Source organism: Capronia coronata (assembly GCF_000585585.1).
Source record: "Capronia coronata CBS 617.96 chromosome Unknown acBCG-supercont1.4, whole genome shotgun sequence".
NCBI lineage: Eukaryota > Fungi > Ascomycota > Eurotiomycetes > Chaetothyriales > Herpotrichiellaceae > Capronia > Capronia coronata.
In genome coordinates this window covers 1,547,062-1,563,783 of record NW_006912896.1, presented here as the reverse complement: position 1 = coordinate 1,563,783, position 16,722 = coordinate 1,547,062, and the positions used below count along the sequence as shown (strand labels likewise).

General features: G+C 52.4%; 6 protein-coding genes across 6 annotated transcripts; 2 read left to right on the top strand and 4 right to left on the bottom strand.

Annotated features, from left to right (window-relative positions):
• Positions 1–1,922: 1,922 nt before the first annotated feature.
• A1O1_05115 (triacylglycerol lipase) lies at positions 1,923–3,671 on the bottom strand (the record flags this gene model as incomplete). Its single annotated transcript, XM_007726002.1, has 2 exons — positions 1,923–2,966; positions 3,054–3,671. 2 exons carry the CDS (start codon positions 3,669–3,671, stop codon positions 1,923–1,925), a joined length of 1,662 nt encoding a protein of 553 aa, XP_007724192.1.
• A 1,439-nt stretch (positions 3,672–5,110) lies between these two features.
• On the top strand, positions 5,111–6,058 carry A1O1_05114 (uncharacterized protein; the record flags this gene model as incomplete). Its single annotated transcript, XM_007726001.1, has 1 exon — positions 5,111–6,058. The coding sequence occupies one exon, from the start codon at positions 5,111–5,113 to the stop codon at positions 6,056–6,058; it is 948 nt and encodes a 315-aa protein (XP_007724191.1).
• Positions 6,059–6,566: 508 nt separating this feature from the next.
• Positions 6,567–8,296, bottom strand: A1O1_05113 (uncharacterized protein; the record flags this gene model as incomplete). The annotated part of the gene is made up of 3 exons (XM_007726000.1): positions 6,567–6,593; positions 6,650–7,625; positions 7,722–8,296. 3 exons carry the CDS (start codon positions 8,294–8,296, stop codon positions 6,567–6,569), a joined length of 1,578 nt encoding a protein of 525 aa, XP_007724190.1.
• Positions 8,297–9,608: 1,312 nt separating this feature from the next.
• On the bottom strand, positions 9,609–11,588 carry A1O1_05112 (uncharacterized protein; the record flags this gene model as incomplete). Its single annotated transcript, XM_007725999.1, has 2 exons — positions 9,609–10,303; positions 10,379–11,588. The coding sequence occupies 2 exons, from the start codon at positions 11,586–11,588 to the stop codon at positions 9,609–9,611; spliced, it is 1,905 nt and encodes a 634-aa protein (XP_007724189.1).
• Positions 11,589–12,068: 480 nt separating this feature from the next.
• On the bottom strand, positions 12,069–14,674 carry A1O1_05111 (OPT family small oligopeptide transporter; the record flags this gene model as incomplete). The annotated part of the gene is made up of 6 exons (XM_007725998.1): positions 12,069–12,268; positions 12,328–12,597; positions 12,676–12,890; positions 12,944–14,271; positions 14,337–14,525; positions 14,582–14,674. The coding sequence occupies 6 exons, from the start codon at positions 14,672–14,674 to the stop codon at positions 12,069–12,071; spliced, it is 2,295 nt and encodes a 764-aa protein (XP_007724188.1).
• Positions 14,675–15,113: 439 nt separating this feature from the next.
• Positions 15,114–16,308, top strand: A1O1_05110 (D-aspartate oxidase; the record flags this gene model as incomplete). Its single annotated transcript, XM_007725997.1, has 3 exons — positions 15,114–15,494; positions 15,558–15,955; positions 16,002–16,308. 3 exons carry the CDS (start codon positions 15,114–15,116, stop codon positions 16,306–16,308), a joined length of 1,086 nt encoding a protein of 361 aa, XP_007724187.1.
• Positions 16,309–16,722: the final 414 nt, after the last annotated feature.

The window sequence follows — 16,722 nt, the reverse complement described above, 5'->3', positions numbered from 1 at the left end:
TGCTGCAATGCACTGCCCTGGGCGGGCGGTCGAGTCTCTCAGGATCCGATTTAGACGCCGTCACTCCCGTCCAAGTCCCTGCGCCCCCCTTTTTCGTCAATCCCGCTCCTCTACCAGCTCTTCTGAACATGTGCGTCTAATTTATTCTTCTTTCTTTTGCACTACAGTACTGGTGGAGGGACTCGAGTCATCACCCCATCTCCTTAGGCTCTCCGATCCCTTGACTTGATGCATTTCAAGGCTGTTCCTCACACTCGACGCGGGGTTCCATGGATGGCCTCCGGGAAGACACCTTGAGTGTCAATTCCTACATCTCGAGCTCACTTTCCCCAACTTATTTCATTCCTACTGCCACAAGGCCGACTCCTGGGCTGGAATCAGTGCATAATTGCGACAATAAGTGGTTGTCAAGGGACAGCGGCGAGATACCAAACGGCGCTGCAGGCAGAGAACCTCAGCGGCTCTTTGGGAACGGGTTCATGAAGCCGTTGATGAGGAGGACACTACAGAGCATGAAGAGCATGGAAGGCTGGCTGTTTGTTCCCACTAAAGCTGAGTTATGTCGAGAAATGAGACGTTCCATGCTTGATTCTCTTCGATCATCTAGACACCACGAGTGTCGGGATCTCACAAAAACCTCTACAGATGTTCGATACGCCGATGTCTTCCGCCATTATATGCTCCACCATGTTACTCCAGATGTCCCTCTGTGTTGCGCCGACACAGTAGCTCTAACGAACGGTGCCAGTGGAAGGATCGGATCATGTATCCATACTTTTCCCCATCTCCCCGTCGCCCACCGAGAAAACAAAAACTTGAGCTGCCTCCGATTCCACTGCTCGAACCCACTCGCCGCGTTCAAGTGGAGAGACCCACAAACTAGAGAAGCAAGAGCCCAAAAAAATAGAGGAAAAGAAACATAAAGAGGAGCCGAAACAACCAAAAAAAGAAAATTAATTCTTCCGGATCCAGGAATTGAACCAGGGGCTTCTGTGTTTCAATTCAAACGGAATGAGAGACAGAGATGTTGACCACTACACCAATCCGGACTTGATTTGGACCAAAATTCGGCAGTTTCCGATTATATACCGTTAATTCCAGGCGCCCATATGGGCCGGGCGTGCTTCAAGACACCACTACCGTCTTCTCATAATTTCACTGCTAAAGGACACCTTTTGAGTACCAGGGTACCTACCTGTCCGGAGTACTCTTCATGAATCTGCATGCTCTGTCTTTCCTTAGGCCTATCCTTGGTTTCAAGTCCACTTCTTCGTGTCCGGTTTTCTCTCGGGTTTTCGCCGCAGTTGATCGCATGCAAACGACCTTCCCATAGCCGTGTCTATTACGTGATACACAGCAACTCGAAGGCCTCCTCGGACCACGAAGTGAAGTGCGCAGGTACATTGTACTTCAATAGCTACTCTCTTGTTTACATGCATGCAAGCCAGTGCCACAAAACCCTGGTATGGGACAATATTCGCGCATTGATTCAAATTTCAACTGGCTCGAGACACCCCCGAAGTGACATATGGTCTATCCTACAGCAAGCCACAGCTGTACAACCGAACAAAGATGTTTGCCCTTGAAAGGAATTCCGATAGACACCACAGCGGAGAGAGATGTGAGGAGATCCTTCACGACTGGAGAAAGACAGAGGGACCACGTGCCGAAATAGGCATTCATGGGAATTGGATATTGTTGGTCAGTGCTGCCATGAAAAAACATTTCGGGAGACATACTATCTCTATCTCTATGCTTCCCAAGAATCCAGGACTGCCAGAGCGGATGGGCTCATTCGTTGACGCAGTGACTCTATACCCGAGGATATGACTATAAGAACAAGGCCCCCAATCTCCCTGCTGCTTAGGAGGACGTACAGTTCCACAAAGTCTATCTTCATCTTTCAGCGGCCGCAAGCTGCTCTATTGCTGGGTCAATTCAACTTTATCCCCCCAGAACCGACACTGTTCTTGCGCCCAGTCGTCGTACACCAGCTCAGCCGGTTTACCAGTGTTGGGTCCACCGATGAGTTCCTCGATACCTTTTCCGAAGATCATGGTTTTGGGCTGTTCTCCCGCCTGATACGGCTCCCATTTCGGTCTCTTCGCCAACCTGCCGGCTATGGCATCGGGGTTCCCCTTATTGCAGATGAAACTTGTGACATACGCGTGCAACATACCCGAGATCTCCTTCTGCGTCTCGGACAGAGCGCGGACTCCGGGGGTATAAGTCTCGTACCGCAGATTGTCAGCATGGCTGGCGCCGCCGATGACTGTGGTGGGCAGTGCCCAGTGATACAGGAACACAGGCGCTGGTGATGACTTGGAGGCGAACTCTGCGGTCTGACGGGCTGGAGCGACATAGGCGTACTGACCGTATGCTGCCTCGACACGCTTGTACTGCGGTCCGATCTCCGGGCTTTCCCGCGTCTCCTTATATGTGAGATCGCCGGACGTTTCGGGATCCGGGTAAAGCTTCGTGGCGATCGTCGCTATGTCTTCATCAGACAGCTTCGGGACGAGCGTTCGGAAGAAGTGGATGAATTGTTCGTTGGTGGACATTTGCTTGTTCACGTAAAGAGACCCTTCATTCCCGTTGAACCCGGTCATGATGGGCACCTTGTAGTAGTTCCCTGAGCGCCAGGTTTCAATCGGCCTACGCAGAATCATCTCCCCGTCAATGACCGGTTGAAACGCCCAACGCAATGACGGATTATATCTGTCGAAGACGATTTCTTGCGCTTTGGTGATGACGGACAGCGGCAGCGAGCGCAAGAAAGGGAAGACCTCGGCCGACGGCAGATCGCTTGGACAGCCAGCTTCGCTTAGGAAGTCACGGAACTGCTGTTCATGCAGTTCAGAATCAAACGCACGCACGGCCCTGGATGTAGGAGCCCCAGACTCCATGATGACTCGGTGAAAAGGGCCGGGGTTCTCGTCGTTATGTCTCATCATATGGTGTCCTATCTGGATGCACCAAGAGCACAGTCGAGTCAGTCAGTCCACGGAAACACCCAGATCATAGTGACTCTTCAGTCAGATGGGATTACATACCGAGTGAGCACCAGCGGAAAGACCGAAAAGCGTAACATCATTCTTGTCTCCTCCGAAAAGTTCGATGTTCTCCTGAACCCACTCAAACAGCAGCCTCTGGTCTTTGAGCCCCAGATTAAGCGCCCCTTCCTTCGCACTCAGACTGGACGGAAGGAACCCCAGTGCACCGATCCGGTAGTTGAACGACACAGCCACAAACGGCTGCTCCGACCAGCCCACCATCGAGGCGGTGTCGTGCATCGAGGCGCTTCCACGATTGAACGCTCCACCATGGACATATACTGCCACTGGCAGAAGACGACCGTCGCTGCCTTCTTCAGGAATCTGTCGGAATACATTGACAGTCAAGCAATCTTCGCTGTATTCCAATTTGGGTCCGGTGCGCAAGAGAGGTTTTCCTGGGGCGGCAGGCCCGTAACGAGAGGCGTCGATCACGTCTGACGATGTTCCTATCTTCACCGGTGGCCGAAAGCGTCGATCACCTGTGGGTGGTAGAGCATATGGAATTCCCAGAAACGCTTGTATTGGCTTCTCGAAGTCTTCGTGTTGCGTGATTCCCACGACGGTCCCCTGTGGGAGTCTCACGGACGGCCGTCCTTGTTCTTGTATGGCTGTCATTCTTGATGATGTATAAAGTGTGAATGGAGTATAAATGTCAACCGGGTGTAAGAAGCCCGGTAGATATCACTACTATATGAAGCAGTCAAACCGGTCGGTGCAGTGGGATGCTACAAGCTTGCCATTTAGGGTGTTAACCAACGTTTACGCTCTGGGCAGGTTTTCAGCCAAAGACGAAGCCCGAATTCGGCAACTGCTTTTCACACCTTCGACGTATCTATCTATAATAGATTAGTTCATATCGGCTTTTACCGTAGCTGGCCGTCTGTAGGAGTCAGATCCCGCGGCCAGGTCTTGGATGTTCGGCAGGAGAGATCGGCCAAGAAGTGGTAGCTGCTAGATGACTGACTAGGTACGGGACTGGCCTGATGATACCGTTTGATTGCTCGGAAAACCAAAGGCTCCGAGACTGAAGTTCGAGTTTGCCGATATTCGGGTGGTACTAGTATCTGGGACAACGGTGTTCTCCGTGTCGGGAAACTTCTTGTTAAGGGATATCGTTCCGGTCAAGGACACGATATGGCTTGATAAGATAACACTCGATAGATTGACCACAACTACGTGGTGGTCCGATATTGTTATGAGAATGTCAGACGGCTTCTTTCGGCCCCGGGCCCGCCCAGCGTCCAGCGATCACCCCGGTTGTGTTCGATGGCCAAGTCTCGTTGGGGAGAGTCAAGGCGGCACTGCAACGTATCTCTGCCGACCGGTTGCAGTGATGTCTTGATCCTGGGAATTTCGCTCGAGACCAGCGTTCCCGCTCTTGCATTCATTCTTGTATATTTTTGAGTTGTAAGCCTCTGTGACCAGTCATGATGGGGTGCCCTGGCCCTTCGCAACCTTTGTAGCCAGATATCCAATCGGCATCGGAGGTCTGGTCAAAATACGGATAGGAGGCGCAGTTCGTTTCAGGAAGAGTATCAACTTGCCAGGAAGTTTAGGCATGCCCACCCATGTCATAACAGAATGGGTTGATGAATGATGAGTGTCTGCTGTTCTGACCCAGAGGTCTCGATGAGGTTGAGGTCGAGGTAGTAGGTCTCTCGCCTGAGGTCGGTCGGTTAGGTCTAGACTCGGTTGGCACCCGCTTGGTGCTACACTAAGTATTTAGTCTCGACTTAAGCGTGTTTCAGGATGGTTAGTAACGCCTAGGGGCCTTTTGCTGCACATCATACTACTTTAGTACCAGGTACTATACATGAGTCACCCATGAGATGGGAATGCCATTGTGTAGTTCTGCGCAGAGCAGTGGTATAGATGCTTCTTTCACAACTCCTATAGTTATAAACAGACCATCTTCATCACAATTTCCCCGGCACTACCAGCGAGCATTCCTACTATCACTCGACCGTCATTCATCTCAGTACCTGTCTCTGTTACCCCACAACCTCTGACGTTCGATGCCACTGGATTGTGGCACTACCATTCCCACTACCACTATGGCTACCAGCATGACTACCATTGCGGGACCTGAGATGGGTCGAAGCGACTTCCTTGATGCTCCGTTTCAAGAACAGATTCCGTACAACCATGAAGACGATGTCGCCGATCCACTATCTCCCAGCATCGACTACGAATTCGATGACTCGCAATGTCTATTCTGCAACGAGCCGAGCCCAGACCTGGACCAGAATTTGGTCCACATGTCAAAGGCCCATGGCTTATATGTCGACCCGGCGAACCTGTTGGTCGACGTCGGATCACTCCTGGCCTATTTCCATTTCGTCATTTCCGGGTGTTACGAGTGTCTCTACTGTGCAACGCAGCGGAATACTCGCCAAGCGGTGCAGCAACACATGACGGCAAAGGGGCATTGCAAATACAACATTACGGACGAGGATGTTGACCTCAGAGACTTTTATGCATTCCCCTCGTCGGATGTCAAAGAGAGACTACATCAACATTTCCCCGCCCTGCGCTTCTCGGACAACCCTCGACTTCCATCACAAGCCAGATCGAGGAAACAACGGCAATCAAAGCGTTCAGACAAACACAACTCCGATTTCACGGCTGCTCCGCTCGACCAAGCACCACCAGCCCCAACTCGGCAGTCACACACTGATGCCGAATCCCGCTCGAATGCTGCCGAGACGCCCTCTCATTCTCTGGGTGAACTGAGCACAAGAGGACTGAAGCAAGCATGCACGCTCGACAACCAACTCTCACAACTTCGTGCAAGTGACCGGAGAAGTCTTTCACATTTACCGGCTTCGCAACAAAGGGCATTACTTGCAACACACCACCAACAGATTGAAAAGGCCCGCAGGACAGAGCAAATCCGACGGGGCAACTTGGAGAGTGCAGGGAATAAAGTCAATTGTCTGGGGAAAATCAGGTTGATACGGAAACCTCCCCATACCGGAAATGTCCACAGCTTGAATCGGTAACTGGTTTGGGTACCAAAATTCCGATACAAAATCATGCCTATGCTTTTCACGTAATCGTAGCACTCTTTTCTTGAGCCCAGCTACCACATGATACCTGTAGAGAGGTCCAGATTCAGGGGCGAGTGCAGTGGGATTCCACCAGTCTGTTTTCATTTCCAAGGCCATAGGACGCATCCGTGGCACTGGGGAGCCGATTTGGGGGCCGTTCCAGACGCGCAGTCAGTGAGTCCGTTGTCTAATGGACTAACGTGGAACCCCATCCTGCGCTCTCTCTGAGCGTGGCATATCCAAGATCGCGACTCGCGAGATGGCGTCGAGCCTTAGACACCACTGACCCAAGCCAAGTCAATTGGCGATCCATATATGAAAACTCAGTATATTGCTTGGTTCTAAAAGAGTGAGTGGTCAATATAACATAGCCCAACTACCAAAGCATCACGACCAAAGCAGCTCCTGTTGTCATCGTTGACTCATGATTCCTCCATTTGTCACTTGCTCCAATTCCATCTTATAGCACGTATCTAAAGCGAGGGTTCTAGCACAGCAAGTCAGCTCGGCTCCAGAACGTTAGGAACAAGTTAGAAGACATACCTCAAAGTCCGTGAGGTCAGCCGCGATCTCCTCGGTTGCATCATGTTCCGGCCCTGAAGCATGGGCGGCAGCGGCAGCGGCGTCACGTTGCTTGTTTCGGCGAATCAAGAGCAATCTCAAAGCGCCAGCAACAAAGATCTGAGCGGCTGCACAAGCAAGGATGACTTTACAGCCGGTCGGATACAACGGCGCCTCTTCGGCCAGGAAGGCGTGCGGGCCGATGATGTTGCCGACGCAGTATGCGGCAAATACGATGGCAGTTCCGGTGGCTCGCTTCGTGTAGCCACCGAGGTTGGCGCCGGGCATCTGCAACGCCACGACCAGGGACGTGACGAAGGATGCGACAATGTAGTACCCGAACAGCACGCCGATCTCGTGCTCTTGGCGGTCCAGTTTCCAGATGATGCAGATGCCCACGATGGTTGGGATCATGTAGAGGGCCATGGAGATGGTTCGGAAGTTGGGCACTCTGGAGGCCAGGTAGGTGCCTGACAGGATCCAGAAGACTTGGAACGCGCCCTGAGGGATCCCCAGAGCAGTGGTCAGCAGGGGACTGTGGACGAGGCCCTTGAGAATCAGCTTGCCGAAGTTGGCGATGCCTCCGTTCATGACCTCGTTGAGAAGCATGAAGAGCGCGAGCAGCATGACTTGCGGGTCCAGGAGGGCCTCCTTGATCTGGTACCACTTGACGTGTTTGTTGAGGATGCCCGTTCTGCCGAGCTTGCCGCGAGCAACCAGCATGGCTTTGTCCTCTAGACTAAATTTTTTCGCCGATAGGATGGTGTCAGGCAGGAGGATGACGATCAGGATGCCCCAGAGCACCGTGATGCCACCGCAGATGAGGAACACTGCTCTCCAAACTGGGAAAGTGTCGATCTGACCGATCGCGTAGGTGAAAATCCCGCCCAGCATGGACCCTACGCCATTGCAGCAGTAGAAGACGCCGGCACGGAAGGGTTGTTCTTGTCGAGTGTACCTGCGGCCAGCCTGTATGTCAGCCATCTATGCCACATGGAGAGCAATCTGTGCACCTAGGCATTCTTTTTGAGAGAGGAGCAGAGGGTAAACTTACCACATGCCGATGATCATCATGAAGCATGGGGTGATGGGAGCTTCAAAGACGCCGAGCAGGAACCGGCAGGTGGCAAGCCCGGCAAAGTTCTGGCAAGCGGCAGTGATCATTAGAATCGAGCCCCATGAGATCACGCAGCATCCAATCACTTTTGCCATGCGCGTCTTTTGTGCCAAGTATGTGAAAGGATACTCGGCGGCGAGGTATGCGAAGTAAAAGATGCTCGCCAGCCAACTGTATTCGTACTGAGTGGTGCCTGTGTCGGTGAAAAGGTCGAACACAGCCGAGTACGAAAGGGCCTGTTTGTCGATATACTGGAGGACATAGGTGCCAGCCAGCAATGGGAGCAAGATCAAGTCAACGCGGCGCACCAGGCGTCTGTTCTGTTTCTTGTCTGCAAGCAGTTCTTTGATGTAGCCCGGTGAAAAGTTGTTGTCGCGCAGGAAGATTTCTGCCTCGTCCAGATCTGTGATTTCGCCAGCAGCAAAGTCCTCTTTGGACATGCAGTTGACGTCTAGCCCCTCGGACTTGGTCTCTGAGACGTCTTTGTGCATGTCGCCAGCGTTTGTCACCATGGTCCTCGAGGCACGAACACGTGAAAGGATAATCAAAGAGAAGAGAATGGGCAGATGCTCCGGGCAAGTGGTAAGGCTGGTTCGAGGAGGTTGGAAAGGTGGATGGAGAAATCATATAACGACACTCATCGTTTGAGAACCCACACACTTCCGAGGATGCGAGAAGGTATATAGCCACGACGGGAGGGTTGTTGTCACCCGCCCACCACCTCCAAGTCTGCCAAGTCTCCTTGAAGCTGCGGATATCGAAAGATATCAGAGATAAAAGTCCTGAACTAACATCAAGGGTGTCCTGATCTGCAATACACCTATCGCTTCACACTTGGCCGGCTTCATATCGGTGCGCCCCAGATTGGGGGAATGTTGATAAACCAGGAGCGGGAAACTGCGCTGTCGGGGTTTGATTTCATGGCGGATAACCGAGTTTCCCGATATCAAAGCTCCACAAGAGGAGACCGGTTCCCCGATGATGGCTTGGCCATGGCCTTATCAACATGTAATCGATGATAACAGGCAGTCCACGGCTGCAAGAATAGCACAAGCACAAGAATACTGTAGGCTCCTGGTAGATGAAGGTCACCATCAAACGAAACCAACAATGGTCTGTCGTGAGTGTTGAGGTCCCGTTCGGCGCTCTTGTCTCGAAGGTGACACTTCGTCTCGGAGCATCGAGGACATTTGACAAAACAGAGGCCTCCGGCATAATCCTTCACAAGAAAGATGGTAGTGGTGCCAGTCGTTTTCCGACCTTGTTGCTCACGGTTATACCTCAGGTGCAAATAAGCTTCCGCCTCTCTCAGGCCCCGGCGGTCCGCCGCTACAGATCTGCCGGGCGACTTGCAGATCCCCTACACTGCACGATAGTCTGCTGGTCCACAGTGGATTGATTTGACAGGAACTGGGGACGTCGAGTCATGATTGTTGGGGTTGCTGCTCACGCAACGCTGCCACACTGCAGCCTAGGACCGAACATTACCGTTGAAGATGTCGCGAAGCTTATAAATGACATTTCGGCGGTCAAACATGGAGAGTAGACGTCGAATGGAAGTGTCGCTGCTCATAGAAAAAAACATCAATGTCCCGATACAGATCGCGTCGGCGCAGATGGTCCATAGTTTCGACACGCTGACAAACCCGTCAGTCTTGAAAAATGGCATCAATAAGTACACGGACGACCTCGAGGGGAAGGTCCAGGACTTTGAAGTCGCCACTACTCCAAGACCAACTTTGACATTGATACAGTATGACAAGATTCTCCTCGCATATAAGATGTGACCAAGTTTTCGTTGTGATGCCGACAGCTCCGACATCTTCATAATCCGTATACGCCGCCAAGTTCGTCGTCGAACCACTGCATTAGCGGATTGAACTGGAAATCGTCCAGGATACCTTCATATGGATCGTCAAAGCCAAGTGTGGTGTTTGGGTCATCCGTCTCCGAGAAGGCGGGGACCATGTTGGCCTTCTCCATGACCAGAGTGACCTGCTCTTGGAACTTGGTGGCTAATCTCTCGACGCCTTTCCTCCGGTTTTCAAACTCCTTCATCAACGTACTGGCGGCGTCAATGCCGTACTGCAGCGTCGCCATTTGCACTTTCCACGGCGACGGGCGGCCACTTACACAGGCCTTGACGACTTGCTCGACGCACCACAGCAGCGTCAGGCCCGAGGCGTAGATCTGGCAAAGTGTCAGAGGGATCCACTTGATCCTGTCAGCCAGGTAGGATTCATAGAAGGCTCGGATGACTTGGATGCTCGCATCGCCGCAGCCGACGACGCATGTGGCGTCTGGGCTGGGATTGAAGCTGCTGGGCCGGTACATCAGGATGAGTGTTGTGTAGTACAGATAGTCGAAATAACTGGTCGAGTAATGCACGGCCCAGGGGAGCACGGGGGCGTCGATGCGCCAAGTATCGAGTTCCTTTCTGAAGCTCAGAATGATCTGGTTGAGACGGCCGTCGCGGTCGCCGCCGGCTCCGTCACGGTCGGGTTGCGGCTTGCGATAAACTTCGTGGCAAACAATAAGCATCCGTCATGTCACATAGTTGGCAGGTCAATGGGAATGGAAAATAATGAACTCACAACATTGGTATATCCTTGAAAATATGCGGCGTAGCTTGATGACATGGAGCGGAATACTCATGGAGCAGGCTCGTGGGGCTTCGACCCACTGGTCATCATATTCGCCAGGTAAATCGACAGTAATGTCCTCGTCAGCCAAGCCCAGCGGTCTCCCGAAGGTGATGGAGATCAGCCTGTCGAGAGCATAGACACTCCAAAAGCACCTCTTTTCCCACTCATGCCGCTTCATCTGCGCCTCCGTTTCGGCCGGCTGTTGCGCCTTTTGGAGACCCATGGATGTTACAAGACGCATACATGCACCCAGCGTATGCCATACACTCGGGCCCGATGTTGAGAAGAGTGAAAATAGTACCAAGCTGAGCAGTGCCCGGAGTGCTGTGAGGTTTTCCTGCCGTAGAACACGCGGCAGCGAAGTGCGGCTGGCATGGTAGAACCGTTCCGACGCAGCCTCATCGTTGGAACTTATGAGCATCGATATTGCAACGGTAATGTGGTAGAAATAGTGAAAGTCATCGTCAGCCTGGCCATCGTAGAGTCCTTGGAGACTTTTAGCAAACTCGGCCCGGTCCAGAAATGGGTACTGATAACCCAGGCTGTCAAAGTACTCGTCGGTACAAGCTTTGGCGTCTTGGAAGGAGGAGAGGAGGACGGGGTCGCACGACTGGAACGGCCTTCGAGCCCAATGGGTGCGACAGTCGATGTTCTTGCTGAAGACTTCGTTGACATCCGACAGCCCTTCAGTCTCCTCGGGCGAACCAGTTCTGGATCGCGGTGCGTCGAGGAAGAATCCTTCAGGATGGCCGATTGCATATGGACTAGGGGACCACCATCCCTGGTCCAATGAGCCACCGCGCTGGTCCTCCCAACGACCTGAAACCCGAGTGTCCGTTGCTACTTGAGCAAGGTCAAAGCCCGTGACTTGCTGGACGATCTGTTCCAGCCATCTCACCCTGGCTTCCAAGGCTCTTCTTACGGGATCATTGCCGGCGTGTGGGACAGGATTGGCATATTTACACTGACTTTGAGATCTGATGCACTTTCCACAGCGTGGGTAATTCTGGTCACATCGTTTCTTTTTTATGCGACAGTTATTACACGCGACCGATGCTCGTTTCTGCCTTCCGTGCGGATCAAGATCCCTTTCTAATTCGTTGTCGTTGCTGTTGTTGTCTTTGACCCGGAACTTGTGGAATCCCTGGGAGTTCTGCATCACCTGGTCACTGTTGCGAGGCGGAGCAAGATGCGGCTCATATGTAAGGTGATATGAAAGCTTTATCAGACAGTCTGCAAAGACATGTACCTGCTAGTTGACACCTTGAAGTATGTAGGACTCGGTAATGGTCGGATATACCAACTGTTAATGGTAGTAAGCACGACGGAGGCACGGGGATAAGCGTTCTTAGTACATGTATGTAGTCATAACTCTAAATCTACCAAGCCTTGCCAAGACTAGCGTAATTGGCGTCACGTGTTACGGATCAACCTTGTACCGCCGTATGATTACCTAAGATACCTAGTAACCTACTATCGACCTCAGCCTACCACTTTACCCTTCTCTATCATAAAGTGCGAATGAAAGTCCATTGTATGCTCGTCTATGTACAGTATCTATCGTCAGAAACAAGACTATCAACATCACCGCGTCGTAATTATCTGTGAAGGACAAGCTCATGCCATCGTGCATCCGTACCTAGTGCCATGTTCCTTTCTCGGGGCCAAAATAGCCTCTTGCTGGAAGACCCTTCCACGGTGTGCCCAGGCCATCGGCCGTCTTCGCGTACACCGAATTTCCCCACCAGTCGAGCTTTCCGCCAGGGAGCAAGATACAGAAAAAGATGATGACGGTGCTGACGGCGACCCCACAGTCCAGCGCAGCGGACAAGACGTAGTCTGAGATTGGGTCAGTCTCCGTTCGAAATGGTCTGCATCTGCATCTCAAAAGCACTTACTATATTTGTTCCACCAGGCTGGTCGGCGTCTCTTGATGAAGAAGTTGAAAATAACGTTCACAACCCACCAAGATGAGAAGTTGACACCGGTGGCCGGAGGCACGAGGCCCATGGCACCAAAAATGACGGGCCAAGACACGAATCTGAAGAAGTCCCATCGGCGCGCAAGTAGCCATGTGATTATCACGACAAGGGGTCCCACAAGGAAGAACCACAGCAATTTGCCATACAACTGACCAGGAGAATAACTCCTTGCCGGTCCCAAGGCACCTATGTGTTATTAGCATCGAAAATGACCTTGGAATGCAACCCATCTCTATAAGACGAGACTTGGGCGAGGAAACTTACCCCAGATGAGAGACGAAGAATACGTCACACGGCCATGGGGGCATGAATAACCTCCATTGGCGTCCGCGCCGCAAATGCCGTTGATGTTAGTAATGAGGAAGACAGTGACGCCGCACTGAACAATTGCACCGACCGCAGTTGCGATACCCTGTGCCCAGAAGACCGTTCGTGGAGCAATGTGAAGGTAATGCGCGAGCTTCATGTCGGCCACGAACCTATGAAATGTTAGTTCTGCCGAAGGAGTTCATCTTGGAAAGAACACACTTACTCCAAGCCCTGTGACACGGCGACATATCCATAAAACTTGAAATTCATGTTTGCGATCGGCTTCCCCAGGAAGGCATAGCCTCCTATAAACTCGGTGATCAGGTTCAGTTGATTTGTGCTGACATTGGTGACGGCCTTGATGATGCCCACAGGCAAAAAGTAGATGACGGGTAGTAGGAATGCCAGGAAGACGGCCCAAACTGGCAGGTCCGTGTGGTAGACTTCGTTGGTAACAATGCTGAGAGCCAGCATGACGACAGTGATGACGGCGAACCACCACCACGGGACTTGCCGGTATCGTGACATGATTCTTGCGTGAACATCTTGCTTGGAGGTGCCCTTCCATCCAGACCACAAGTCTTTGCCATAGTACAGCCCGACATGAAGAAAGATGCCCGTCAGATTGGCAAACGAGAGGCCATAGGTGAGCGCGTAGGCGGCAGGCAGGAACATGGGAGAATAGGCTTCATACGCTTCCTTGTTGACAGTGCCATTTGGATTCATGATGCGGGTGGTGTTGTACGTCTTCCCAGTATTGTCGAAGGTGTTGGAGTTCATGAGCGGCATGTAGGCCGAGTACCAGGTGTTGGTATAGTAAATGGCAGGCGCGACAATCCAAAAAAACATGACGAAGCCGCCCATCACATTGAGCCCGGCCCAGGCTGGAGCCAACAAGGGGCTCTGATTGGCATAGACCACTTGAGCCCAATCGAACGTGATCATCGACATACCCAGGCCGGTGGTCTGTCCAAAAAGGGTGTTGACCACCACATTGTGTGGCACAATCCAGCAGATGAAGGAGAAATAGCTCAACGCCTTGAACAGGAAGCCCGGAACAAAGTACCAGATGGCTCCTCCCACAAAGACGTAGGTGAAGAACTTGCCGCGAGAGATCTTCCAGCCGTCCGCCACCAAGTTGAGTCGGGAGTGCAAAGTGGTGAAAAGAGCTGCGTTGGATAGTGCACTTGGCCAGATCATGGTTGCCGGCTGCACCAACCAGCGGTACGACACGCCGGCGATGCCAAAGCCGAGAAGCTGCGTGGTGAGACAATAAAGCACCTCGTAGCCACCCTGCGACGGCAGATCATAGAACTTGACCATGGCCTCGATGACTTGGGTGGCGGCAGCAGACCCGAAGGACACGTTGGCCATGATTGTGATCAATGCATGCTCTTTGACATTGAAGTCCCGGTCGGGATTCATGATCCCGATGGGCACAAACTTCGCCCAGGCACAACCCAGTGGATAGGCTAAAAGCTGAGCAACGAGGGAGCTGATGGTGACACTGGGCTGGCGCAAGTTGAAGAACTGGTTGAGCCCGCTTCCGATCTGTCCATACATTAGTCCTCATCGTCCAAGTCCTTTGACAGCAGCGTCGATTGGGCGGCACTTACTATGGTGAAAACGATGCCGATTGTCCACATCCTGACGGTGTTGACCGGCATATCAGGATCATCCTTGGGGGAGACGACTGCTCTCACTTCTGGAAAAGGAGAGTCATCGGCTTCATATGGAAGAATTGCTTGGGCAGCTTTGTCGTCAAGAACGTCCATCTCCCCCATCTGGATGTCGAGTTTAGGCTCCTATGACGGCTGTCAGCGATGCTCCATGTCCTGCAGCCCCGCGGGGTCAGAGTTACCTTAGACGTCTCATCTCCGAAGGCCTGGGCTTCCTTCGATCCTTCCCAGACGGGCGTTTCCGCCGAACGACGAGCATTGTCTGTGGTGTCCATGGCGAGCGTTGAAGACTTGTGCAACATACCACAGCATCTCGAGGCGGACATGGTGGCATCTTAAATCATTGACCCTTATCATGTTGAGTTCTGGTGTTGCGATCGTTATTGGATCTCGTTCTGGTATGAACAGTCAAATCACATCAAATGTGGGCGGCATTTCCGCCAAATTGCCTAAAATGGAAATGGAGCCACTGACCAATTGGCGACGTCTTGCCACTGGTGCAGAGGGACTTATCTACTGTGGCGGAACATAAACCAACCAAAGCATCGAGTACGTGCGGATCATACCGCTCGTGAAACTGCCCTTTCGAGATTAGACCCTCGCCATATGCCTCAGGGATCTTGATAAGTACCTGGGGATCTTCAATGCAAACGGTAGGCTAGAAGGTGGCAGGAGGTCGTTCTTTCTTCGTTTGCACGGTACCCTGACACCAGCATGGCCGTTGAGGCACCCTCAAGTTCCGGGGCTTCCTTACCATATGCCAGACGGCCGATCATCATCTTAGGAGCCGGCATTATCGGCTGTACCGCCGCCCGCCAACTCCTCCAGAAGGGCTTCGAAGTTACCCTTGTGGGCGAGTACCTTCCAGGGGATCAGAACATCCTGTATGCTTCTGCCTGGGCCGGTGCAGCATGGCACGCCGCTGGTGGCTTGACCAACGATCACAAGTACCTCGAGGCAGTCACGCATCGACACTTGGTCAAGCTGGCCCGTGAAGAACCCGACGCTGGTGTCTGTATTGTCCACAGCCGTGAGTACCTCGAGGAACAGCCCGGAGAGAACTCGGCAAAGTGGGGGAAGACCATCTACTCGAATGTGAGTCCCAGTTCCAGACTCAGATGCATTTCCAGAGTTTGTGTTTAACAGCTGGGGCTACAGTTTCGCGAACTGGAGGCCGGCGAATACCCGGCGAATTTCGCCTGTGGCTGGGCTTACGACTGTCCAGTTGTTGATCCGAACAAACATTTGCCATATCTAAAGGCCAAGATCATGGCCTTGGGAGGGTCGTTCATCCGACGCAAGGTGTCGTCTTTGAAGGAGCTTTATGCCCTGTTCCCAGCCTCGCGGATCTTCATCAACGCGAGTGGATGGGGCAGCAAACTTCTTGAAGATGTCGCCGACCAAGCCTGCTTTCCTGAACGTGGCCAGAATGTCTTTTATGAGACCCCGAATTCTGGAACCATGTATTTCCGAAACGGCAAAGAATACACCTACGTGATACCACGTCCGATGTCCGGGGGTATAATTCTCGGTGGAATCAAGCAACGGGACAATCTGTAAGTTTACATCCCGTATCTCGTCATACCAGGCTAATGGCATCAGTTCCCCAGAAATTGACATGCAGATTGCGCGAGACGAGATTGCCCGTGCCCATCGTCTCGCTCCAGAGGTAGTTCCTGCCAATCCTCCTGAAGACAAACTGACCTACGTCGTCGGTGTACGTCCATCTCGAGATGGTGGATTTCGATTGGAGTCTCAGACTGTGGGCTCTCGCGTGGTTTTGTCCGCATACGGGTTCGGTGGCGGTGGATATGCATTCTCTTACGGCGTGGCCGATGCTCTTACCAAGATGGTCGAGGAAGCAGAGTATAACAATGTTATATCCCAGCCGCGGATGTCAAAGGTTTGATGCCTAGGATGGCGTCGTACAGATCCCCATTTGGGGACAAACTTCTAGTCTCGGTGGTTCTACGAGGGTTATGTCACATCCTCAGCACCTGACACTGCTAACAGGGACATTCAAATATTGGGTGGTCGGTGTTTCACAGCTGGAGAAGGCACCATGGAAAGAACCGAGGAATGTCTGGGAAGACCTCTGGAGGGGTTGCCCAGATGTAAAACGAAAAGTACTACTACTGCCGACGGTTTGTTCGGGCGAGTTGTCTTCTCAAATGAACAGAGAGATGGTCATCTCAGCGCAGGTCGACCCGATGGTGTTTAGGAATAGTATCTCGACCTTGTCCTTCATGCAACCAAACCCCCTAGACTCCACCAAATGGAAACCATGTATATCCACATATAATTGTTCTCTGACGCTGTTTAG